Genomic DNA, 26,922 nt, shown 5'->3' with positions numbered 1-26,922 from the left:
ACATAAGATGCTGTAGAAAGAAAACAGTACTTGTTAGAAATAAGTGTAGCATGACCAGGATTACATGCCAAAATCAACTAAGGTGAAACCAACTTATCGAATACCAATCATAAGATGTGAAGCAGTCAAGAAATAGCTCAGTCTGCACATTTAAAATGCGTTCCAGCTGGTCTCTAAATGCCCTATAAATTTCAATCTTTTCTAAATAGTTAAATTGTCTATCTTTGCCGATTCTTTGTAGAATTTCTAAAGAGTTGTTAGTATCATCTAACTTGTATTTGGTTACTTGAAGATGGTTAGCAAACAACAATTTACAATTCTTGCTAGTGTTCCAGTGTTCCCTAAAATGATAACTAAAGCTTCTGCCAATCTGACCTGCATAAGAATTATTACACTCTCCACAGTTAATTCTGTATATTCCAGAAGTGCATAAGATTTATTATATTGGATGTTGTGATTTATGGTGTGGCCTAGTGTATTGTTAGTGTGGAAGCCCATTATCACTATGGTGTTTTTAAATTACTTGGCCATTCTTTCAGAAACAGGTCTGTTGTGTGGTAAGGATAAATACATAGTTTTAACCGCCTCATCTTTGTGCAATGTGGTTTCATCAGCAGCATTATACCTGTGTAATTTAGTAGTGAATTGTGTGTTAGAAACTGTAAAAATTGAGTCTTACTGTGATTTAGCATTGGTTTATTTCCTGCAGGCCATGAACTTATGTCATGAACTGCACTATTTGAAACAGAGCCAGTGTTGCACACAATATCATATACATAAATAAGGAACAGGAGTGGCTCCATCACTGATCCCTGGGGCACCCCCCATTTGACTGTGCCCCACTCAGACCCCATATCACAGCCATTCTCAACATGTGAGTTGAAAAGCATGTCAGAGAAGGACTTTTGACAGTCCCATGTGGTTGTATAAACGTTCTGTGTGTTGAAATCAGTGGAGGAAGGGGGAGCAGGTGGGTGTTTCGATGTAAAACACATGAAGTATTAAAACCACAATAATAATTTCTCTCTCTCTCTCTCTCTCTCTCTCTCTCTCTCTCTCTCTCTCTCTCTCTCTCTCTCTCTCTCTCTTTAATCCAGAGTCTAAACTTTTTAGACTGATGGGTATGGTCCACCAACAAACTTTAGTTTCTGTGAGTGGAGTCTCTTTCTGCATCACTGCCCGTTGATAACAGGCAGCAGTATTGTTTGTAATGAATACCATTGAGCAAATTTGTGGTCATTTATTGGGGTTAGGCCCAGGAGAAAGGATAGGCCATTCACATGTGCGCAATACTCTACCAGTGCAATGGATGCCAATGGAAAAGGCTCAGTGCTGTATCTCAGTATGCATTAGTCTCCACAACTTTAAGACAGCTGTGTCTCACTTGCTGCTACGGTAGAGTGGCCACCATCACAGATCCCCACTGTTCACGGAGCATGCCTGTCAGTGACTGTTCTGAATGAAACCAAGCAAATTCAGTGTCTCAAGTTAGTTTAGGGTAGAAAACATGCTTCATGTGCACAATATATATACATTCCTTACTGAATTGAAGCTCACAGTGTCTAATTAATACACTATTCATCTTTCTGAGAGTGACAAATTCACATTCCATAGAGTTCACAGTGACAAAGAATGATTCTCTGTATAGACAAGTTGTGTACATTCATCCAGTTTGTATTCATTAGTTAATTTATTGGAAGACTTGTAGTGTTTAAGTTCCTCCACATGGTATAGTCCCACACAATGACATTTTCATAATGACGTTTTCAGTGTTGTATTTGCTGCTCGCTTGATGTGGCAATCTTTTTTCCCCTCTTTTTGGCTCTTGTTTTATGCAGGGTCTTCTATGTTTGCTAACTGTCTCATTTTTCTTCCAAAGAAATTTCTGTTATTGATGCTGCCATTTGTATTTCTCCTGTTGCTAATTTTTTTTACCTTGTATTTGGTTTTCTACTATACCTTCTTCTTTTTTTCTTTATCTTCCTTCTTGAATCTTGCTTCTTTCTGCCCCAAATCATTTGCTTCTGTGTACCCTCGTGTTAAAGATTTCCTTTCTTTCATACAGTGTAGCTCTTCTTCCAGTTCCTTATTTCTCCTAATGCCCTGAGTGCCTCTAACAGTGTTGGGACTGATATTCTCCTTCTTTGTAACATAAAAAATCAGGCATCTTGTGATTCCATAGATTTTCCTGGCATCTTATATGTTTATGCCCTTCACGGGTATGCTGTTGGATACGATCGTCTTCACTACACAATATTTCAGCGATCCATCCAGCCGCCAGACTCAGCAATCGCACCTGAAGATGGTGGTCAGATAGATCGCCAAAATATCGTGTAGTGAAGACGATCATATTCCGGCAGTATACCCATAAGAGCATAAACATTAGTCATGTTATTCTTCTCTCGAGAAATTATATTATGGACACAGTTTCGTCTTTTTGTTTGGTTTGTACTTGCTGCCTCCATCCCATGTCTGTTTTACCAGCAATACCTGGGAATTCGCCTGTTATCACATGGTTCATGAAACTCACGTCTGTCTCATCCATTTTTACTTTCTTCTTTCAGAGTTGAAAGAAATACTGTGCATGCCCCTACTGTGTTCTCAGAATTTGTGAAGAACTCTTCTTGCGTGGTCTACTGTTTTTATGATTGTTCCAAAAAGTTTCTCTCGTGCATGTACTGGTAAATGATTTTGCACCCATCATACTACAGTGAATTCTTCAAGTGGGCTGTCAAGGTATTGATTTTCTTTCAGCTGCCCTTCCAAGAATTCCGTATATATGTTATCTTGTTCTTGCTTATAAGACTTTTGCCAGTAGTCGATAAATGCTCATTTGTTCATAATTTTTGTTTTGTTTTAGGTGAGGGCCCGCCTTGAGCAAAACAAAATTTTTATTTTTATTTCCCAGACAAGTTTTGTAGAAGTTGGAGCATCACCAGTTTTTTGTCTGTCAATACAATAGGAAAAAATCGCTTTACCACTTGCACAGGTACAGATTTGAGTTTTTAAGACAGTGTTTACATGTATGAAATATGGACAAAGTTCTGAATACCTATCTAGTTACCACATTCTGTGGTTTCCTTGATTTTTAAGTTATTTAGCACAGTTGTTTTGTGCCATAGTTTGTCATCTGTAATCTTATAGAACTTAATGTAGGACAATTATTTACTTTCACATTTTACAACTGGTATTGTAAACACACACACACACACACACACACACACACACACACACAATCTTCTGCATAGTATTAGTTAATGGTAAGCACAACAATAACTTGCCCAATCATAAAATTTTGAACATTAAGTTCTGTATGGTTGCAGATGACAAACAATGCAACAAAACAACACCATTAAGTAAAATAAAAATCAAGGACATTCACAGCATATATATTGTTTTCAAATAAGTAAATACTGTCTTCAAAACTCAAATTTATGTGTGAAAAGGGGGTAAATAGCTTTTTTGTCTTTGTGGAAAGCTATCCCCTCTCCTAAATTTAGGGAAACATGTGGGAAATAAAAATAAAAATTGTGTTTCGCTCTTGACAGATACTCTCCAAACACGGACAGAAGAGCTTTGTCCTCTAGATAATTAGATTTTTGTAATTATAAACCAAGCTTGTCGTCGTGCATGACATATTAGAATGTTGTTGTTGTTGTTGTTGTTGTGGTCTTCAGTCCTGAGACTGGTTTGATGCAGCTCTCCATGCCACTCTATCCTGTGCAAGCTTCTTCTTCTCCCAGTATGTACTGCAACTTACGTCCTTCTGAATCTGCTTAGTGTATTCATCTCTTGGTCTCCCTCCACCATTTTTACCCTCCATGCTGCCCACTAATATTAAATTGGTAATCCTTTGATGCCTCAGAACATGTCCTACCAACCGACCCGTCTTCTAGTCAAGCTGAGCACAAATTTCTCTTCTCCCCAGTTCTGTTCAATACATCCTCATTAGTTATATCATATACCCATCTAATCTTCAGCATTCTTCTGTAGCACCACATTTTGAAAGCTTCTATTCTCTTCTTGTCGAAACTATTTGTTGTCCACATTTCACTTCCATACATGGCTACACTCCATACAAATACTTTCAGAAACAACTTCATGACTCTTAAATCTATACTCGATGTTAACAAATTTCTCATCCTCAGAAGCACTTTCCTTTGCATTGCCAGTCTACATTTTATATTCTCTCTACTTCGACTATCGTCAGTTATTTTGCTCCCCAAATAGCAAAGCTCGTTTACTACTTAAGTGCCTCATTTCCTAATCTAAATCCCTTTTTGCCCCATTTCCTAATCTAATTCCCTCAGCATCACCCAATTTAATTCGACTACATTCTATTATCCTCAATTTGCTTTTGTTGATGTTCATCTTATATCCTCCTTTCAAGACACTGTCCATTCCATTCAACTGCTCTTCCAGGTCGTTTGCTGTCTCTGGCAGAATTACAATGTCATCGGCGAACCTCAGAGTTTTTATTTCTTTTCCATGGATTTTAATACCTACTCCGAATTTATCTTTTGTTTCCTTTATTGCTTGCTCAATATACAGATTGAATAACATTGGGGATTGGCTACAACTCTGTTTCACTCCCTTCCCAACCACTGCTTCCCTTTCATGCCCTTCGACTCTTACATCTGCTATCTAGTTTCTGTACAAATTGTAAGTAGCCTTTTGCTCCCTGTATTTTACCCCTGCCACCTTCAGAATTTGAAGAGGAGTATTCCAGTGAACATTGTCAAAAGCTTTCTCTAAGTCTACAAATGCTAGAAACATAGGTTTGCCTTTCTTTAATCCATCTTCTAAGATAAGTCGTAGGGTCAGTATTGCCTCACATGTTCCAACAATTCTATGGAATCCAAACTGATCTCCCTCGAGGTCAGCTTCTACCAGTTTTTCTATTCATCTGTAAAGAATTTGCATTAGTCTTTTGCAGCTGTGACTTATTAGACTGATAGTTCGGTAATTTTCACATCTGTCAACACCTGATTTCTTTGGGATTGGAATTATTATATTCTTCTTGAAGTTTGAGGGTATTTCACCTGTGTCGTATACATCTTGCTCACCAGATGGTAGAGTTTTGTCAGGGCTGACTCTGCCAAGGCTATCAGTAGCTCTGATGGAATATTGTCTACTTCAGGGACCTTGTCTCGACTTAGGTCTATCAGTGCTCTGTCAAACTCTTCATGCAGTATCATATCTCCCATTTCATCTACATCCTCTTCCACTTCCATAATATTGTCAAGTACATCGCCCTTTTATAGACCCTCTATATACTCCTTTCCTTCCATCGTTTTGCTTTCCCTTCTTTGCTTAGAACTGGGTTTCCATCTGAGCTCTTGATATTCATGCAAGTGGTTCTCTTATCTCCAAAGGTCTCTTTAATTTTCCTGTAGGCAGTATCTACCTTACCCCTAGTGATATATGCCTCTACATCCTTACATTTGTCCTCGAGCCATCCCTGCTTAGCCATTTTGCACTTCCTGCCGATCTAGTTTTTGAGATGTTTGTATTCCTTTTTGCCTGCTTCATTTACTGCATTTTTATATTTTCTCCTTTCATCAATTAAATTCAATATATCTTCTGTTACCCAAGGATTTGTACCAGCCCTCGTCTTTTTACCTACTTGATCCTCTGCTGCCTTCACTATTTCATCTCTCAAAGCAACTCATTTTTCTTCTACTGTATTTCTTCCCTCCATTCTTGTCAATCCTTCCCTAATGCTCTCTCCGAAACTTTCTACAACCTCTGGTTCTGTCAGTTTATCCAGGTCCCATCTCCTTAAATTCCCACCTTTTTGCAGCTTCTTCAGTTTTAATCTACAGTTCATAACCAAGAGATTGTGGTCAGAGTCCACATCTGCCCCTGGAAATGACTTACAGTTAAATCTCTGTCTTACCATTATATAATATATGTGAAACCTTCCAGTATTTCCACGCCTCTTCCATGTATGCAGCTTTCTTTCATGGTTCTTAAACCAAGTGTTAGCTATGATTAAGTTTATGCTCTGTGCTAAATTCTACCAGGCGGCTTCCTCTTTCATTCCTTACCCCCATTCCATATTCACCTACTATGTGACCTTCCCTTCCTTTTTCTACTATCATATTCCAGTCACCCACGACTATTAAATTTTCGTCTCCCTTCACTATCTGAATAATTTCTTTTATCTCATCATACATTTCATCAATCTCTTTTTCATCTGTGGAGCTAGTTGGCATATAAACTTGTACTACTGTGGTAGGTATGGGCTTTGTATCTATCTTGGCCACAATAATGTAATCACTATGCTGATAGTTTACCCACATTCCTATTTTTTAAATTCATTGTTAGCCCTTTTCAGTCTGCCGATTTGGAGTAGTGTGTGCTAAAAATGTCATGCATAATTATACCATTGTGCTACATTCTGTTTAAATTGTCATATATCACACAGTATTCACTTTAAAAACATGAAAACATTACCACTTATCGATAAAAGTATGTATAATATTATGGCTTACAAGGTTATCATAATGTTTCAGATGAATTTGATTGTGGCAGTCCAAAAAATAAATTTTAAATTACGAAACGAGAAAGCGCTGGTATGTTGATAGACACAATAAAATAAAAAACACACACAAATATTTAAGCTTTCGCAACCCATGGTTGCTTCATCAGGAAGGAGAGAGAAAGACAAAAGGATGCGGGTTTTAAGGGAGAGGGTAAGGAGTTATTCCAATTCTGGGAACGGAAAGACTTACCTTAGGGTGAAAAAAGGACAGGTATACACTCGTGCGCACACACACATCCATCCGCACATATACAGACACAGGCAGACATATGTAAATGCAAAGATGTTGGGCAGAGATGTCAGTCGAGGCGGAAGTACAGAGGCAAAGATGTTGTTGAATGACAGGTGAGGTACGAGGGGCGGAAGCTTGAAATTAGCAGAGTTGAGGCCTGTTGGGTAATGGGAAGAGAGAATATATTGAAGGGCAAGTTCCCATCTCCAGAGTTCTGATAGGTTGGTGTCAGTGGGAAGTATCCATCTAACCCGGACGGTGTAACACTGTGTCAAGATGTGCTGGCTGTGCACCAAGGCATGTTTAGCCACAGGGTGATCTTCATTACCATCAAACACTGCCTGCCTGTGTCCGTTCATGTGAATGGACCTTTTGTTGCTGGTCATTCCCACATAGAAGGCTTCACAGTGTAGGCATGTCAGTTGATAAATCACGTGGGAGCTTTCACATGTGGCTCTGCCTTTGATCATGTACACCTTCCGGATTACGGGACTGGAGTAGGTGGTGGTGGGAGGGTGCATAGGACAGGTTTTACACCGGGGGTGGTTACAAGGGTAGGAGCCAGAGGGTAGGGAAGGTGGTTTGGGGATTTCATAGGGATGAACCAAGAGGCTACGAAGGTTAGGTAGACGTCGGAAAGACACTCTTGGTGGAGTGGGGAGGATTTCATGAAGGATGGATCTCATTTCAGGGCAGGATTTGAGAAAGTTGTATCCCTGCTGGAGAGCCACATGCAAAGTCTGATCCAGTCCTGGAAAGTATCCTGTCACAAGTGGGGCACTTTTGGGGTTCTTCTGTGAGAGGTTCTGGGTTTGAGGGGATGAGGAAGTGGCTCTAGCTATTTGCTTCTGTACCAGGTCGGGAGGGTAGTTACAGGATGCCAAAGCTGTTTTCAGGTTATTGGTGTAATGGTTCAGGGATTCTGGACTGGAGCAGATTCGTTTGCCACGAAGACCTAAGCTGTAGGGAAGGGGCTGTTTGATATGGAATGGGTGGCAGCTGTCATAATGGAGGTACTGCTGCTTGTTAATGGGTTTGATGTGGACGAATGTGTGAAGCTGACCATTGAACAGATGGAGGTCAACGTCAAGGAAAGTGGCATGGGATTTGGAGTAGGACCACGTGAATCTGATGGAACCAAAAGAGTTGAGGTTGGAGAGGAAATTCTGGAGTTCTTTACTGTGAGTCCAGATCATGAAGATGTCATCATTAAATTTGTACCAAACTTTGGATTGGCAGGCTTGGCTAACCAAGAAGGCTTCCTCTAAGCGACCCATAAATAGGCTGGGGTACGAGGGGGCCATCCTGGTACCCATGGCTGTTCCCTTTAATTGTTGGTATGTCTGGCCTTCAAAAGTGAAGAAGTTGTGGGTTAGGATGAAGCTGGCTAAGGTAATGAGGAAAGAGGTTTTAGGTAGGGTAGCAGGTGATCGGCATGAAAGGAAGTGCTCCATCACAGCAAGGCCCTGGACATACAGGATATTTGTGTATAAGGAAGTGGCATCTGTGGTTACAAGGATGGTTTCCAGGGGTAACAGATTGGGTAAGGATGGAGACTGCATATAATGGGTTGAAGGTGTTGATCTACGTAGGCAGAGATACGTTCTGGGGGGGCTTGGTAACCAGCTACAATGGGGTGGCTAGGATGTTTGTGTTTGTGAATTTTAGGAAGTAGGTAGAAGGTAGGGGTGCGGCGTATTGGTGGGGTCAGGAGGTTGATGGAGTCAAGTGAAAGGTTTTGTAGGGGGCCTGTGGTTCCGAGGATTCCTTGAAGCTCCGCCTGGACATCAGGAATGGGATTACCTTGGCAAACTTTGTATGTAGTGTTGTCTGAAGGCTGATGCAGTCCCTCAGCCACATACTCCCGACGATCAAGTACCACAGTCGTGGAACCCTTGTCAGCCGGAAGAATGACGATGGATCGGTCAGCCTTCAGATCATGGATAGTCTGGGCTTCAGCTGTGGTGATGTTGGGAGTAGGATTTAGGTATTTCAAGAAAGATTGAGAGGCAAGGCTGGAAGTGAGGAACTCCTGGAAGGAGAACATTACAGAATTTTCATGTCTACAGTATGACTTAGCATATGTGTTTAGGAAAACATTCACCATGCAATCCCTTATTACATCTATTACAAACAGTTCTTGACCTTCTTTTCCTTCCCTCACTATGACACACATAGCATCTTGACTCTTTTCTTCTCTGGAAGTTTTCTAAAACCCAGAGAACCACGAGGATCATCAGTTGCATTTTTTTCTTGCAGCCATTCATCTGACAAGGCTTCAATTATCATTACAGAGTATACATATCTGGAAAAAACTTTCCTTCCTTTATTATGCTCTTTGTAAAATATGTAAGTGTTCAGCACCATTCTTGACATTATGTTAAAAGCTACCTTCTTCTAGTAACGAAGAGTATGTCTCTCATCCAAATATGCATACAGCATCATGTCGGATGTGTCTATTCCACCCATATACTGGTTTTACTGGTGTATTATTTCTGGCTTTTTTACTGTTTTATTTTTATTTTGGATTTCAATGTAACCATCAACCAACTTTACTTGACAATAAGAGAATGGGGGTACGCTGGGATTTTTTCTCTCGGTACGCACATGCTAGTACTGGACCTGACTTACAATACATGTTTTCCCCAATTCCAAATTTCTTTCTAAATTGCTCTGGAAATATTTCCTGTTTTTTCTTACAGTGCCAGTAATGTATGTACCTAATTTATAAAGACTTTTTACAAGTGGTACTGACATGAAAAAGTTGTCCACAAAGATATGATATCCCTTGTCCAAATAATTGCCCAAACACAGTAACTTGTGGACAATAGAATAACCTAAGCAATGTCTTGCAATCTCAGCCTTATCTTCTTGGCTTTTGCACCTCTGTAAGTATATAACCCAAGACAATAGTGTGTTACAGAATCGCACAGCATCCAGAATTTTATTCCCCATCGGTGGTGGTAATAGGGAAGTGTGGTGTTTAGTTCCAACTAGACTCAATACTAAGTTGTTCATGAGGTGTGTAATGATGTCTAAATATATTATTAGCATGATCTACCAATGGGTGGTATCTGATACATGGGTCTGGTGCTGGACGTTTCTCACTATCCACAAGATGAAAGAATTTCGTAAGATGCCTAAATTGGTGGGCAGAAAACATTTTACCAAACCATGGAAATGCCTGTGACGGTTTTGTGTTCCAGTATGAGAGCATTGTGGGCCTTATATTGAGTCCCATATTTATTAAGCAAGCAATAAAACCTCTTACGTCGGTACTTGTCACATGCTTCTATTTCTTATACAGTTTGGACAATATAGCATGTTTAGTCATAAACTGTTTAGCTGAGTGATTTGTTTCAGTTACAATAAGCTGCAGCAACGTTGTAGTAAAGAACAGACTGCAATATTCTATCACAGGAATTCCTGCTGGTGGCATATGTTTTGGTCCTGGCAGCTCTTGAAATGGATGGGGTAATGGCTGTAGTGATCAGGTGCAATTATGTCAGTGTATTGTACATCTTCCATTTCATCTTCACTTTTGTTCACAATATTGTCAAGTACATCACTGTCACTTTCTGAACAGTTACTGCTTTCGCTAATACACTCTGTATCACTAGTACATTCTAAAAGTTCACGCATTTCTTTGTCGTAAGTCCTCTGCTGTGGCCTGGTGTAGGTCGCATTTTTCACAAAAAGCGGAGAAGTTAAACTAACTATAAACTCTTAATGTGAAGAAAAACACACAGAAACAGTGATAAATAACAGTACTGCGCAAAAACAAGAATGTAGACGGTAATAATATAATGTAAATATGTAGTGCAAAATATGACATCAATAAACAAACGATGCAAAAGTGGAATAATTGAACACCAATATTTCACTGAAAGAATGCTCAATTGTTGATAACTGTCGACCTACACGTAGCTCGAGGCAAAGAGCTTCTGTAATCAGCACGCCAACACCATCTAGCACCCGGTTCTGTAAGCTAAACAAGATGAAGCAGAGCACCGACGAATCGGCACCCTGACAGTATTAGCATCAGTAGGGGGTGACGATAGACCATTACCTTGACATTCAAAGGGTTAAACCTATTCCTGCATTACCCCTATTTGATTTTGTATTTATAACCCTGTATTCACCTGACCAGAAGTCTTGTTCCCCCCTGAAATCGAACTTCACTAATTCCCACTATATCTTACTTTAACCTATCCATTTCCTTTTTCAAATTTTCTAACCTACCTGCCCGATTAAGGATTCCAATCCGTAGAATACAAGTTTTCTTTCTCCTGATAACGACGTCCTCCTGAGTCATCCCCACTCAGAGATCCAAGTGGGTACTATTTTACCTCCGGAATATTGTACCCAAGAGGGCACAATCATCATTTAATCATACAGTAAAGCAGCAAGCCCTCGGGAAAAATTACGGCTGTAGTTTCCCTTTGCTTTCAGCCGTTCGCAGTACCAGCACAGCAAGGCCATTTTTGTTGGTGTTACAAGGCCAGATCAGTCAATTATCCAAACTGTTGCTCCTGCAACTACTGAAAAGGCTGCTGCCCCTCCTCAGGAACCACACATTTGTATGGCCTCTCAACAGATACCCCTCCATTGTGGTTGCACCTACGCCACAGCTACCTGCATCGCTTAAGCACGCAAGCCTCCTCACTAACGGCAAGGTCCATGGTTCAGATAATATGCACTTATAATGAAACAGAGAGCAACAGTAATTATAATTAACTACATTAACAGTAGTCAGTGAAAAGGGTGGTATCCTCCCAACTTTTGGTTGTGCACATTGTCACATGACTGAAGTAGAAGAAACATATTAATAAATTCCTCCGCAACTGGTTGATGATGATGTGAAATTCCATATAGTTTTCTATACATTGGTGCTTCATTCCTACGCTGCATTAATGGTGTAGCTGGCAATTGTCAGGGAGGATTGAACAAATGCATTTTCTAATAATCTTTCCATCACATCCTTCATTTTTTCCTGCAGTTCAGATAAATAGATAGACTGTCCCAGCTCCAAATACTCTTTCATGAAATTCATATCTCCTTTAATGATTCCAAGTCAGTTATCAGTACACCTCATGATGGCTCCACTTCTAGTGAACCGAAAATGTGCTAACACCACTACCCAGCTTCTGCCAGCCTCTCATATGTAGGATAAACTGCAGTTAATAAAACACTGTATCTTATCCAATTCTTCATTTTTCATCGAGGATTCACAACCAGAGTATAAATTGGGATATCCATTCCCACACTCACACAGAGTACCTCCCTTGTACCTTTCGGCATACATCACAAGTCGAGTATATGAGATCTAGATCACAGTTAGGCCAGCTTCCCCCAAGCCTGCATTCTACCTTGAGAGGTTCAGTGATTTCAGCAGTAAAATCAGGAGGGAAGTATATATCCCATCCAGGTCCACTATGCACTGTTGCAGAATGATGTTTAATCATAAAATCAAAGCATGTTGCAGTTTATGCCTGTGTTGTGGAGAACTTCTAAGCACGCTTCAAAGCCTTGCTCCCCCCCCTCCACTTCTCCCCCCCCCCCCTCCGACTGAAAACCCAGCACTTCCGAAGCAAGAAGGGTTTAAATATTTTATACCGAGTGATGTTCTGACTGGCTAAGGATACCTGCCATCTCATATTTTGCAATGTTTGCACCCTCCTTCCTCCTAGACATATTGTTAAACAACTGCCACCGATTCTGCACAGGCTGCTTTGGGCTAACAGGCAATGAGTATGACACACACTGATTGCACCATTCCCTCTTTCATTTAACACTGTAGCACAGTATGTACCACATGACTCACTCTCTTTTTTGTGAATCCCTGCAGTGGCAGTCTCATAGAATGTCCAACCCATTTACACTTCTTACACTGTGATTTTTTGCAATACCATCATCTGTGGCCCAGCTGACCACATTTATAACACACAGTCTCAATATTAAAAGCTACTTTCCTCACATTAGGCTCAGTCACTGCATAACCCTTTTCCACCTTAAACACCTTTAAAAAAAAAAAAAAAGAAATGGTGAATAAAGTTGAATTCTCTGTATACTTGGGCATAGTAGACACTGGGAAAAATAATAAAAAACTCTTCCATAAAAAATGTAGCGGGAAAACAACTAGCACAATCGTGAGGGTCAGGTTTAATTTCACCAAAATTATTCACTGACTTCCTGCTATTTGTTTGATATTATAAGTTACCTGAGGAACAGTTATGAATAAAAAATTATTCTTTCATTACTTTTATTTATTAGTTGTTATAAAAAATGTTACATAAATTTGCAAATCATATTCTGTGGCAAAAAAATTAATAATAAATATTATTAATTTATTTTGTAACACAGAGTCATGGTTCAGACTGCTTCACTTTTCACGAGATAATTTGAAACAATCCTTTCATTTTGCAAGACATAAGTACTGATTGCATTTTATGCACTTTGTCTTTGTTCTGGAACTGCAGCGCTCATACTGACATGTTCATGGTGACAAAATATCATCCAATGTCGGCCAGTGATCATACCCATCATATCGCTTGTCCAAACGTAGTTTTGGATGGGGTTTGTAAACTTTTGCCTTTGTGGAGGTACTTAACGTATCATCTAACGGTGTTTCAAACTCTTCAGCTCTCGTCTTTCTTTCTGGACATGACAGAAGAGCCTCAGCTAGAGACATTGTAAATTTCAACAGATTCATAATGTTCTTTTTGGCAGTCTGGTTTTCACGACAGTGCTCTCTGTAGAGAAACCAGCAGTTGACCACTGAAAGGTCTATGAAATGTAGCAAGCACTTCAGTGTCCATTTTCTGATTCTGAACCACATTCGGTAACACTCAACCTGCTGGTCATGAATGTCTACGCCACCCATATTGGCATTGTACTGCTGAATTACAAAAGGGCAATCTACATCAAGGTAGTGACCCTCCTGCTTACACCACCTTTGAACTTTACATTTTGGCTCAATGCCAGCACAAGTGGATGCTATCACGACCATCTGACTGTCCTGCCACTCAGTAATTACTACAGCTTCACCTGCTCTAACATATGAATGACACTCTCCTCTTTTCATTCTTCCCTTACCATTATTGTGCCAGTAGCCTTAATTCCTTTCTCGTTAAGCTTTGCTAAGAGAGGAATTGTGGTGAAGTGCCTATCGAAATAAACAAAACTTCCTTGTGGGAGAGTTTGTGTTAGTCATAAAATAACAGAAGGGCCTAATCCTAATGACTTATCACCCACAGGTGTAGTAGCCCCCTGATAAATTTCAAAATCCAACACTATACCTGATGCTGAGGTCATGATAAAGTTTTTAAGACCTACAGGCCTTGGTTTTCCTTTGACATATTGCTTCAGTTTGCAACGCCCAGTAAAAGGGATCATTTGCTCATCAAGACTGTAGTAGTTAAAGCTACGAGGCAAACTGTGACATATTCTTCTTACTGCGTCGATCACTGGCTGAACTTTCCACAGTCTATTAGTTTTAGCCTCTTCAGGTGGTTTTATAGTATCAACAAAGTGCACATTATTCCTGAGTGCAAGGAACCGGTCTCTAGGCATAGTCTCACTAATAGCTGATAAATTAATAGATTTTTCCAGTACATAGGTAGCCTAGGATACCTTATGCAGCCTATCATTACATTTATCCCAAAAAACACCTTCAGTTCATGAGCTTTAGTCCCTAGGGATTTCCCTGTCTTTGCATCACTATACATATTTGTGTATTACGCTGCCTCTTCAAAAAACTTTTCACTGAAATATTCACATAAATATTCAGCAGGAGCTCCAATTGGTGAAAGACTCTAGAATTAAAAAGAAGATATTTTAGTAAGAAAATGGGATTGATACAAGAAATAGGTAACTCAGATTGCACCTCTTTGTCACTGACCTCAACAGCACTGTAATTAATGTTTGGTGGATGAAACTTCTGAACAAAATTTGATCTCCGAAAAAGCAGTGGTGTGACACATTCTGTGACACTGTGTGAACTCCTGCGCTCTTCAGGAACTTCTTCGGCACTCAAATCATCATCAGACGAGTCGTCTGCCTGCTGAATATTTGAAGGAGAAGGAACAAACTCGTCTTCATCTGACGAAATGCCACTCAAATCTGAATCCTCTAATAGAGAACTGATTCGATTGTCTGATAAACCTGCATACAATAACGGGTTTGTGCATAAAAACTGTCCCATTCAGAACCTCATGAAAAGCAGTAATATAGGGACGCCAATGACACAATCAACAACACCCACTCCAGGACACAGTCAACACCTAACTCACACAATCGTGCTAGTACAAATTTAACACACAATTACTGTGCAAAGATATGAAGTTACTAATAATTATCAATATCACAATGTTGTACACACTATTACAAATAACCAGATCCAGCAGATTCAATTTAACTGAATTATGAGCTACTAACTAGGCACCGGCATAATGCTCACTTCTTGATCAACTTAAACAATATGTGCTGCAATCTGTTGGGGCTGAATGGCAAAATAAACATGAGAAACGCGTAGTGCACAACCTGCACGATCATTGCAGGTCGGTTGGAAGAGATTATGTTTGTTGTTAAAAAATAAAAACCGAACCCGCACAATCGAGTGGGTTTGGGTGGAAACGGATAAACCTTGGCCAAAGTTACCACAAATGCTACTACTGTATTTAAAGTTTGTGGAAATTTTAAATGAAATTTACATAACCTCTCTATAGGCAAACCCCACAAAAATGCATCTATCGCTCTCTGTTCTGTCTCATGCCTTTTGCCTGTCACCTTTCAGTTTATACGTATCAATGTTTACCTTCTTTATCCACTCCACAAAACTTGACAGTGTATCCCTGTTTCTGAGTTATCTTGTTAAGTTCTTCACATTAGTATGTAGAAGTGTTCTTTCCTCTATAATGCCTCTCTATAGTTCCTCCAAATTACAGAAGGATTGAGCACTTTGAAATGTCTTGTCACTCATCCTAGTGGTTCACATCTAAAAGGACATCAGCTCAAACACTGTCCGAATTGAGCTACAGTCAGACCCCAGCTGGCAGTCCCATTGAGACAGAACAATGTTGGCAGCCTTGTGATGGCAGCTCGCACACAGCCCACACTGTTTCAAAGCTCAGCTATTGCAACCTGTCTCACATGGCCAGACAGCCATATTTTAGATACAATAAGGCAATTCTTGCTAAAGTTGAGATCACATATGATACCCGCTGAGTGCCATGAAAATTTATAGTGCCAGTTATTGACCTAGCACCTGTGTCGCCATTAAGTGGCATGCTGTAACAGCTGAAAACAGCAGGTGTCAATCGGTGCCTGGAATTCAGTATCAGGACCTGACTCAAGCCCATGCCATTACAACCACAATTATTTGTGACCTTTGTAAATGTGAAACACATCAGAAAAATGGGCTAGATATGAGGGAAAAGAAAGTAAAGATGTAACTTGCTCATGTTACACATGGACATATGGGCAACTGCCAAATTAACAAAAATGTATGAGATGTGTAGTTGCTTAAACTTACCAGGTGCCCTTGATACACAGCCTACCACTCTCATCTAAAGCAGGGATCCACGTATCAGTTGTTTCATCGGCTTGAAGAGAGTCATTAGAATTATTAGAATAGTCTTGTCAAAAGCCATTATTTACTTAGTTATTGGATATTGAAAAACTACAAGTTTTTGCAAAACTGAATATTTACTCTCAGCTAGCTAAAGCAAAAGTTGGTAAATTCCAACTGTGCTTTGCTTCTGAGAGACCTGAATGGTGAATAAGTTTACAAAACAACATTAACTCCTGATTATTGCTCAATTTGAGCCAGCTTAGTCAAGCTAAAGAAACATCAGGAAAGAGCCGAAAACAAAGAATACTGCTTTTATAAAGTACCAATAAGAAAAAAGTCACCAGACTGTACCTGTATGAGCTGCAACATTTCAGGCAACATCAGGGATTGTCCAAGAACAGACACTCAAAAGAAACAAGACTTGGAGAAAAATAATCAGTTAATAACCAGCCATGGGTTGCACAAACTTAGTGCAACAAAGTTCTATGCAGTAACAAAGATGAAAAATGTGGTTGGAATGTATTTTGGCATACGGCAAAATCAACCAATACTAAAACTAAGTGTAGGTGATGTATTCTATTGAAGACAGGTTTGACTATAGAATTTGTGGATTGTAATCCATTCCTGAGCATAGACAAAGGAAAAGATTTATTTTTATACTTGGCTTGAAATATGAGGGTTGTTTTTTAAGTAAGGGCCATTTTTATTTTTAAAAAAAGATACAAATATTTTTTTAAAAAACTTTTATTTTTTGATTCTACACACTTTTACCTATTTTTCTTCATAGTTGCCTTGTTTATTTAGGCAACTGTCATACCGTACAACTAAGTTTTTAATTCCCTCTTCAAAGAATTCGGCCACCTGCTCCTACAGCCAAGAGTTCACGGCCACTTTCACTTCATTGTCGTCATTGAAGCGCTGCCTGCCAAGATGGTGTTTCAGGTACCGAAAAGGTGAAAATCGCTAGGACCAAGGTCGGGGCTGTATGGTGCATGGTCCAAAACTTCCCAGCCAAAAGAATCAATCAAATCCTGAGTCTTTTGAGAGGTGTGAGGCCTAGCGTTATCGTGCAGGAGCAAAACTCCTTCTGCCAGCATGCCGCACCTTTTGTTTTGAATTGCTCTGCGGAGCTTCTTTAGAGTTGCACAGTAGGTATCTGAGTTGATTGTCATTCCTCGTGGCATAAAGTCCACTAGCAAAACACCGCGCTGGTTCCAGAACACAGTTGCCATAATCTTGCGCTTTGACAGTGTCTGTTTGGCTTTGACCTTGATGGATGAGGTTGTGTGTCGCCATTCCATTGATTGTCGCTTGCTTTTGGGAGTGATACGGGATACCCATGTTTCATCTCCAGTGACAATTTGACTCAACATGTCATCCCCTTCTTCCTCGTAACGAATCAAAAAGTCCAATGAAGTGGCAAATCTCTTCCCTTTGTGGTCCTCTGTGAGGAGTCTGGGTACCCACCAAGAACACAATTTCTTAAAGTTTAGGTTTTCAGACACAATTTTGTACAAAACTGATCTTGGAACTTGTGGAAATTCCAAAGAAAGAGTGGAAATTGTGAATCTTCTGTCCGCACGAATCTTTGTTTCGACTGCAGCCACCAAATCATCAGTGATCACAGAGGGCTGGCCTGAGCGTTCTTCATCATGGACGTTTTGACAGCCATTTTTAAAATCTCTAACCCATTGACGCACTTTACCTTCACTCATTGCATTCAAGCCATAAACTTCTGTTAACTGACGATGAATTTCTGCAGCTGATAGGCTTCTCGTGGTATCACTGACCGTATCTCACACGCGGCGGGCGATTCAATAATCGTAAACATTATAAAGTAGCACAGCAATGCGCGTACATGTCAGCTACAGAGCTGCAACTTGCATCAGTGTGAACGGGAAGGATGCCAGCAAGTGGCACGGTGGCTTGTTGCGGCGTCCGCGCGAACTATGGGACTATATGCGCGAACGGCCCTTACTTAAAAAACAACCCTCGTAGGAGGATGAAAGGATGCAACCAAGTTACCTCTGCTCTATTGAATTTTTCTCAAAAACCATGAGGTGTCCCACCCAGAAAATGGTCCAAATAAAATTCTCTTCTTTTCTGACTTCGAAACCAGTGAAAATATATGGGCAGCTGTCAAATTAAAAAAAGACAACAGTAAGTAAAAAATTTTATGTATTGCGTGTATAGTTGCTTAAACTTACCAGGTGCCCTTGATGCACAGCCTACCCCTCTCATCTAAAGCAGGGATCCCATCAATTGTTTCGTCAGCTTGAAGAGAATCATTAGAATGATTAGAATAATATTGTCAAAAGCCATTTTTTACTTTGTTATAGGATATTGAAAACTACAAGTTTTTGCAAAACTGAATACTTACTCTCAGATAGCTAAAGCAAAAACCAATAAATTCCGACTGTGCTTTGCTTCTGAGAGACCTGAATGGAGAATAATTTTACAAAACGACATCAACTCCTGATTACTGCTCAAGCAAAGGGTTGCAAGTCGAGTACATCAAAAGCTCTATGATGTAAGATGCTTTTCAAAATAACAGCTCAGCAACTGATGGCTCATGAAAAGTCTAAGAAGAAGGTATTGTTGTTAGTATCAGACACTTACAATTGAAGTCCTGTTTGTTGTCTGGGTCGTACACTTATAATGGAAGTCCTGTAGAGGTTGAGGTATGGAAATCCTGAAACTACAGTCAGGAAGTGAGGAAAACAGCCACTTTATGAAAGAAGAACCTGGTCATCAAGGAAAGGAAAAAGTGTGTCGTAAAATTTGTGAGGCATTTTAATATACCAGAAGCAGTGTGTCGTGTCCCAAGTGTGGATTTTGCTGGGGACTGAGCGACGCGGTTTGTGAAAGAGATTAACCAGTTGACCTTTTGAGAGGGAGACTTTTTGATCTGGCTAAGATGTTGAAATACCTGGTGTGAAGGTACAAGGCTAGGAAGTGGGTGGAAATAAACTATTCCAAACGTTACACAAGTTCTAGTTTATTCAGAAAGAATACAGATCACTGTAACTGCGTTGGTGATTATACCCATGGAATGGCCAATTCTTTCACAGAGACGGTGACTAACTACCATCATTCTGACTGCGTGATAGAAGCTCTTCAGTGAAACTGCTACCCACACTAGCACTTTACATCAGGGTCCCACGGCTACTGCCTAAACACTCATCAGCGACTATCTCTGGCGGCCTGCCCACAGCCCATTCCTCAGACCAAGTCGGCTGCTGCTAGCCACGCTTACTACTGTCGTTGCCTGGAGCTTAACCTTGAGAGTGCGTACTTCCAAGTTTTGTTAGCTTTCCAAATTTGACCCTGCCAGCACTTGACATGACTTAGTGTGGAGTGCAACTTATCCTTATTTGGTATTGTTTAAGTATTACTTCCATTATTTTCCTTCAGAAGCTGGAGGGATAGAGGTGCCTCTCCCTATATGGTCACGCACTGTGTCCTAAGTCCTTCATTGGCTCCTCATAACGTAGTGCTGTCCTCACCAAGGGCACTCTTTCTTTCTCTCTCCACTCCCAGACTTCTCTCTCTAACCAGAAGTGCTCTCTGTTGATACTCCTAATTGACTGCTTATCACGGGTTCCTACACAGAGCTTCTTTTGTCTCTTTATAACTCAGTCGCTGTTTACTTTCTTATCACTCGCAGCTGCCTGACAGTTTGGACTTCCACCTCTACAAGCGGTATAGTTTTATGAGAACATTGTTGAAAGTGATCAGTAGGTTTGTAGTTTAGTATTGTTGTAGCCAGTATTCTGTGTTGTATTTCAATAGTGTTTGTTGGTGTTTTGCTCTTTTACTTATCAAACATTTATGGAAAAGTATTATACTAAAGTGTTGTATTGTAGTGCATTATTATATTTCTATCCACAATGAATACAAATGTAGCTTTCTTTGCAATTAATCTTAGAGATAAAAGGGATCAGAAGAAAACAATTTTAATAACAGAACTTTTAAATTCCATCTTTGCATTTATCAACTTTTGAAAAAAAAAAACTTGGAAACTCCATCCCTTTATTCTGCAATAAACAACGAAAATTTTAGAAAAGTGAAGCACGTAGTTGGAATTGTGGGTAAAAAAGCTGTGTAAATGTTAAAATATCTCGTTTACATAATTAGCATTTATATCAGCCGGGTATTTAAAATATGTGTTTCCTGAAAAATTTACTTTTTTGCGTTTATTGAGTTTTGAAGAAATGCTCTTCAGTTACAAACAAAAGTTACTTTGTTTAGTCTTCTACAACTACCTTACTAGAACTGCCATTTCACAATTTGTGCATGTTACCTTGTATTTTCCTAGCTACCCTTGCCAACTTGTGTCTGCAGCTCACGAGCTAGTGGTTAACTAGAGCAAAGGGCCCTGGGTTTGAATCCAGGCCAGGTAAAAGATTTTCTTTGCTCGGGAACTGAGTGTGTTATCCAATCAATTCCTCTTGTCTTCTTCAGCAAGCAAGTCACTGAAACAGCAACAAATAGAAAGCAACTAGCCAAACAATCCCAGACCCAGCCTCCCAGACAATAAAGCCATATGATCATTTCATTTCCCCATCTTGCAACTTAGTCTTTCAAGCATTTTGTTACATACACTATTTTATGAGCCTCTGGGAAACTGTGTGATAACACACCTTTGAAACTCCACATGAATAGTACTGGATGTAATTTTTGTTTGTCTAAATTTGTCGAATGTTATTTTGCTACGAAAATCTTCCTAAAGGTCTGGCTGCATTATTTTGTTTACTGATTCACCATTTGTCAGTGTCTTTTGTTGCAGTTTATACATCCTGCTTTCTAGTTCTTCCTGCTGCTTATTTAATGTGCTTCGAATTGTTAACACTTTCTTACTGGCTTATTTTTAACTTGTCAGTACTTTTCTTCTGCTTTCTGTGTTGTCCTGGTTCTGTTTTAACTCTAACTGGCTCTGTTTTAGCTTCTTAACAATTTTTTCTGGACATCTTATTAGTTCACTCCTCCTCCAGTATATTTAACTGTGTCACAATGAGCCCAGTTGTGACCTTCCAATCAAATAATGCCTGTGTCTCTATGATGTTTCTCCCACTGTCTACTGTGATATTCTGTCATTCTACGCATGGTACGATACAGTTTCCTTCTTCATAGATGTTATCCGTCAGACTGTTAACCACGTTACTGCCATCCAAAAACCCTGTGTGTACCTCTTCCAGTTTCATTTCTGCATCCAGTTTATACAGCAGAGCTTTTATGATTACCATCTGTTTCTCCCTTCCCTGCCATAATTATTTAATGATAACAAACTACAATTGTCACAATATTCTAATGCTGTTATACAGTTCAGGTAGAATTTAGTTCCTGCAAATCAGTGTTCAATACACTGTTCTGAGCTTTTCAAAGTTCCCATCCAGAAACACCTACTACCGGCATGCAAAGCAAACTTTGCTTGAAAATGCAGTTGATTGTGATTATGGCATTTGCTTGTTTTTGTGCTGTGAAACTATAGTCCATTACTTGAAGGATGTTGCTGCTATTTAGTTGATCAAATGTATTGTGGTGGTTAAATCCTTGGCAACTACTTCCCGTTGTTGCTAACTTGATCAATGCATGTAATTAATCCTACTGCTGACAGCTGTTGCAGTTCCAATCACTGTCACTAGTGTAGATTGATGTAAAGTTTCTAATAGTCACTGTTACACTCCTCACATGAGAGTGAAATCATAGCATGATAAGCCACATGTAAGGTATCTGCTTTCTTCTATTTTTAATTTCATCATTTGTTAATGTTCAGGTGAGAGAGGAGCATGAGAAAGCAAAGAAAGTAGCAAACAAGCTGAGGAGACAAAAAGGGGATGGGAGAATGGACAAAAATGATGGAGGAAGGCAGCAGAGGAAGTAAGAAAGCATATATGGTATGGTCATAAGTAAGAGAAGAGGTTTGAGAGAGAATGCAGCAATGATGGATAGAAATGTGGAAGAGATTAATAACAAATGGGTACTGAGACAGTGTGGAAGGAGTACTTTGAGTACTTGCTAAATCTGAACGGACTTGGAATGATAATGGAGGGAAAAAGGTAGAAGTGAACTTGGGTGGTGGTGGTGGGGGGGGGGGGGGGGGGGGGAGGACCTGACATGGAAAGAAATGGAAATGGCACTGGAGAAGAAAGGCACCAGATATGGACGAAGTAAGTGTTAAAGGAAGCCGGGGAGGTTGGAAAACAGGCTGTATTGTGTGATGAGGGGATTGTAGAATGAGAAGAAGACTCTAGAAGATTGGAAGTGGACACTAATTTGCCCTGTATTCAATAAAGGGAGTAGGGAGGATACTATAAACTACCTGAGAGTCACAGATACAGCTCTGTGCCAATGTATACAATAAGATCCTGGAGAGTAGAATCCCAACAAGGATCAAGACTAAATTGAGAGAGAAACAGCATGACTTCAAACCTGGGAGATCAAGTGTTGACCTCATATTTGCTTTTAGGGAGCTCCATCAGCACCACTATGAATTTGGGCAAGGCCTTGTGACGGCCTTTCTCGATACAGAAAAGGCATTTGATAGCGTCTGTAAAAGAACCATCTGGGAAGCAGTAGAAAAGAAGGGTGTAAGGTTGTGGAAAAAAAGACAACAAACAGAGTGGAGGAGATGTACTGTGGAAGTCTGAGTTATGTGGAAGTGTGAAATGAAAGGACAAATTGTTTCCAGCAAACAAGTGGAGTGAAACGGGGCAGTGCATTGTCACCTCTCCTCTTGATTGTGGTACTGGGTGAAATGATGATAAGATGGCAGAAAAAAGCGGAGAAGACAAGATGAAAGGAATGGAGTTCATGGATGACTTGATGACCTTGGCAAACAGGGAGGACGAGGCTCAGAAACAGATGGGTGTTTGGGAAGAAATTGTGAGATAATACGGAATGAAATTTATTGTAAACATATGCGAGGTCCTTAGTACAATGAGAAAGAAAGATGGACCAGCTAGTGGAATAAGGGTTGGAGGTGAACAATTGAAGGAGGGAGCGGTAAGTACTTGGAAAGTGTGATAAAGAAAAAATGAGAAAGAGATAAATAAACATGCAGACAGGTAGAAGCATCCATGCGAAGTGGTAGGAGCCTGGTTTAGAATAAAGATGTCCCACAAAAAAGCAAAGAAGTAATCCATGGAAAGCACTACATCCCAATACTGACCTATGCATCTGAAATATGGTTAATGAAGAAGAGAGATGTAAGCAAATTACAGGCGTAGGAGAGGAATAACAAGGAGGGATAGCATGAGGAATGAAAGGAGATTGTATGGACACTTAAAGAGAATGAAAATGAGGATACATGAAATGGAGATGCCAAGGGAACAGTCAAGAGGAAGACTGAGAGATAGAGCTGAAAGGTATGGAGTATGTCTGGAGAAAAGAGGTGAGGACTGGACTGGAATGAACACAGAAAGATGGTGGGAAAATAGGACTATATGGTGAGGGTTATGTTCCAGACAGGCTCAACCTGGGGCTGGAAACAGTACAAGATAATGATGAATGTGCATCTTTAGATCATTTTCTTTGATAATTGAGTGTGTACTTCAACTAATATGATCATTGTTTGAATCCTTGTTTTAAATTACATGTTATTGTTAAAAGAAAACCCTGAAATGAACATAATTTTAACACCGAATTTCACTGTTGGTTGAGTTTATTTTCAAATAATCAGCTAATACCGATCTGTGTCCAATCTATTTAATACAATTCTAGCTTCCTGCTTGAGCTGCCTTTTACAGATTATTAGCTTTCCAAGATAAATATAATGTGAATTCTGTTTATTGTAACTATCGCTTTTGGTCATAAAACGTTCAACAAACAATGTACAGCCATTATAATATTGTACATTGCAATGAGAAATTTTGATTAATTCCACAGAAAATCTGCATATTTTTGATAATCTGTGATAGCTTGAATTTTGATAGATTTAAAGTCATCATAATGTGAACTTTACAAAACTAATGACTTAACTCCCTCTTCTCATATGCATTGACCTTAGGCGGCACAGTTCCTTCTGTCCCTTTACGACGGACCTGCATCTACCTGTGAACATTGTCTCAGCAGATCATCAGTGGGAAAGCCGAGCGAAACCTACTGTACTTCGACGTGAACCAGGCTGCAATTAAAGTCACTAATCTACGTTTCTGGAGAAAGTTTTCGCACGAAATGAAAAGTTGGAAAATTTTTCCTTAATTAATATATTCTGAAACTTAGGTGAACAAGTATCACTGCTAAGCCCGTGCTAGTCTTAACACAGTCACTCACCATCCCTTTCACTCACATTAGCAAATTTATGGTGTTGCATTGCCCCAAAACGTAATAGCTACAAAAAATATGGATTGTCTTTGATTGAGAATGCTTGCCAAATGTTAAGACAGTCGGTACCTAATACAATCACAGTTTTTACCCACCGACCTGCTCAGTACGCGACGTGGAATTTATGTCTTTTCTCATCACAAAATTCACGTAAAAATTCTGAAATTTCTACACACCCATCAGAGTAATTATGCCGTCATTTTACAACACTTTTGATGTATGAAACACTGCTAGAGCTGGCAACTTACCATTTCCATTCAAACGTCCAAACTGTTTCATGGCTAGGCTCTGACTCCTCTCTAGAATACTCTTAAGTCTTCCTTATCAGCAGAGAAAGGCGAGTGAAGAATATTGCTTTACCATTGGTCACTTTGCTCAACAGCCAATAGCAAAATTACATTCTCCTGTGTCAGTCTGTGCTTTTCATCAATAACCGATTACAAAATAGTAAACCTAACAACTGCACTTTTTACTAACGTAATTATCTAATATGCTGAAGTTTTCTTTATGCATAAAGTTATTTACTATTGTTATTTATACGTGAATTAACTTTCCCTTTACCATAAACTTATTTTACAAATCTATTCTACAAAAATCCCCTTTGTCCACATCCACACTTCTTCGAAATGTTCCCACACTAAATCCACTACATAACTCGTTAAACAATAATCTTAATATTAACCTTAAACCACACTCACGCATCATTCATACTGCTAAAACACATTTATAATATTTTACATAAACAAAAAGACATAATAACACTTTATGAAAATACTAGAACAGTTTATGAAAAACATTCCATTACTTTAGTGCACTCTAGTGGGCACAATCGAAACTAAATCACAGTCTCCTATCCAATACTGTCCTCTATCGACTGATACATAATCTATGTGCGTGTCCAGTCTCGTGTCACCATCTGTCACTATTCAGCTCTGAGACACGTCTCCCACTTAACCGCCTTCAAGGCAGGGTCGGTATATGGCACTAAGCCTCAACCTTACTCCACAAAATCATTCAGTGGACTACTTGCTCCACTGCAACAATGCTCATCACATTCTTGAGCCACATTATTGTTTCTTGGTGGCAATGGCAGCCCAATGAAGAAAAAATACATTGCCCTGAGTAAGCATAGGTGTACATGGTACACTTACAGTTCCAATACTAGGTGAACAGAATGAATGTTTGAATAATTCGTACTTTAAATCCTTACTGTCACTCACTCACCCACTCAGACATCATGTTCTGTAAACTCCAGCATGAAGCCTTCAGGAATGTAGAATCAATAACTTACACATTAACAGGGAGAAGCAACCCCTGCTAGCTACTTCTGTAAAGTTTGCTAACAACAAATTATGACTACTGCTGACCTAATGAAACTATAATTGCCTTATTTATGGCTAGATAACTTTATGTTTTTATGTTAGGAGAAGAACAGATATTATTGGAAAGTGGGGGGGGGGGGGGGGGAGGAAGGCCACTGTTGTTTTTAACCTGGCAGTTATTTTTACATAATACTTCAAGCAAAGCATTTATGCAGTTTTACACAGACCACCACCAACTATCTATATACTGGCAAAGTAAGGATGTACCTAATACAAATATTAGAGTTATGTGGAATTTACATTCAAGTACTGTGATAAACTCTTGGAGGAGTGGCTTATGAAGTATTCTTTTACATTGTATTTAAATATTTAGGGATTTCCAATCTCCGGCACTTTGTTTTCTCATTGCTTAAAGGTCATTGTAATTATTTGTTTCTGTCCCAATATAAGCCTCTTTGCATTGTATTCAGCACTACTTTCATGTATTTAAAGAAAATGATCAAGAACATGTCATTCTGGAATAAGGAGTTAACGTCATCTCTTTTGTTGTATGTCAGCTAGCTCCTATCATCATTTCATTTAGGGAATTAAGTAGTGATGCAACTCATCTACAATAACTAGTTGCACACAGAATCAGATGCATCTGCTTTTCACCAGTGTTTTACAAATTAAGCACCAATCTCACAAAAAGCTTTGTAATGGTTAATTCTACACATAATATGCATAAAATCTTTCTTATAGTATGCCTGTGTCATCAGACATTACATACTCCTTGAACTGTCATTCATCCAACACCATGCTGTGCTCTTTGTAGACGTCTTCACCTGTGATTACCTTTTTGGAACACCATGTTGATGGCCTTTGAGAGAAGTACAGTGCTATTTCAGTTCACCTATCTGTTTCTTAACTGCTGAGAAGGCTTTAT

General features: G+C 39.5%; 1 protein-coding gene across 2 annotated transcripts; it reads right to left on the bottom strand.

The window, feature by feature from the left end:
- Positions 1-771: 771 nt before the first annotated feature.
- Positions 772-26,145, bottom strand: LOC126278150 (uncharacterized). Of its 2 annotated transcripts, XM_049978046.1 has the most exons (3): positions 18,702-26,145; positions 12,425-16,458; positions 772-8,559 (listed from the first exon to the last, which is right to left on the bottom strand). In XM_049978046.1, the coding sequence occupies exon 3, from the start codon at positions 8,339-8,341 to the stop codon at positions 6,734-6,736; it is 1,608 nt and encodes a 535-aa protein (XP_049834003.1). In that variant the 5' UTR covers positions 8,342-8,559; positions 12,425-16,458; positions 18,702-26,145; the 3' UTR covers positions 772-6,733. The 2 variants fall into 2 exon arrangements, with proteins under 2 accessions (XP_049834003.1, XP_049834002.1); XM_049978045.1 differs by having other exon boundaries at positions 12,425-26,145.
- Positions 26,146-26,922: the final 777 nt, after the last annotated feature.

Source organism: Schistocerca gregaria, chromosome 6, assembly GCF_023897955.1.
Source record: "Schistocerca gregaria isolate iqSchGreg1 chromosome 6, iqSchGreg1.2, whole genome shotgun sequence".
Taxonomy (NCBI): Eukaryota; Metazoa; Arthropoda; class Insecta; order Orthoptera; family Acrididae; genus Schistocerca; species Schistocerca gregaria.
The sequence above is the reverse complement of the archived record's forward strand: the minus strand, read 5'-3'. Positions and strand labels throughout refer to the sequence as shown.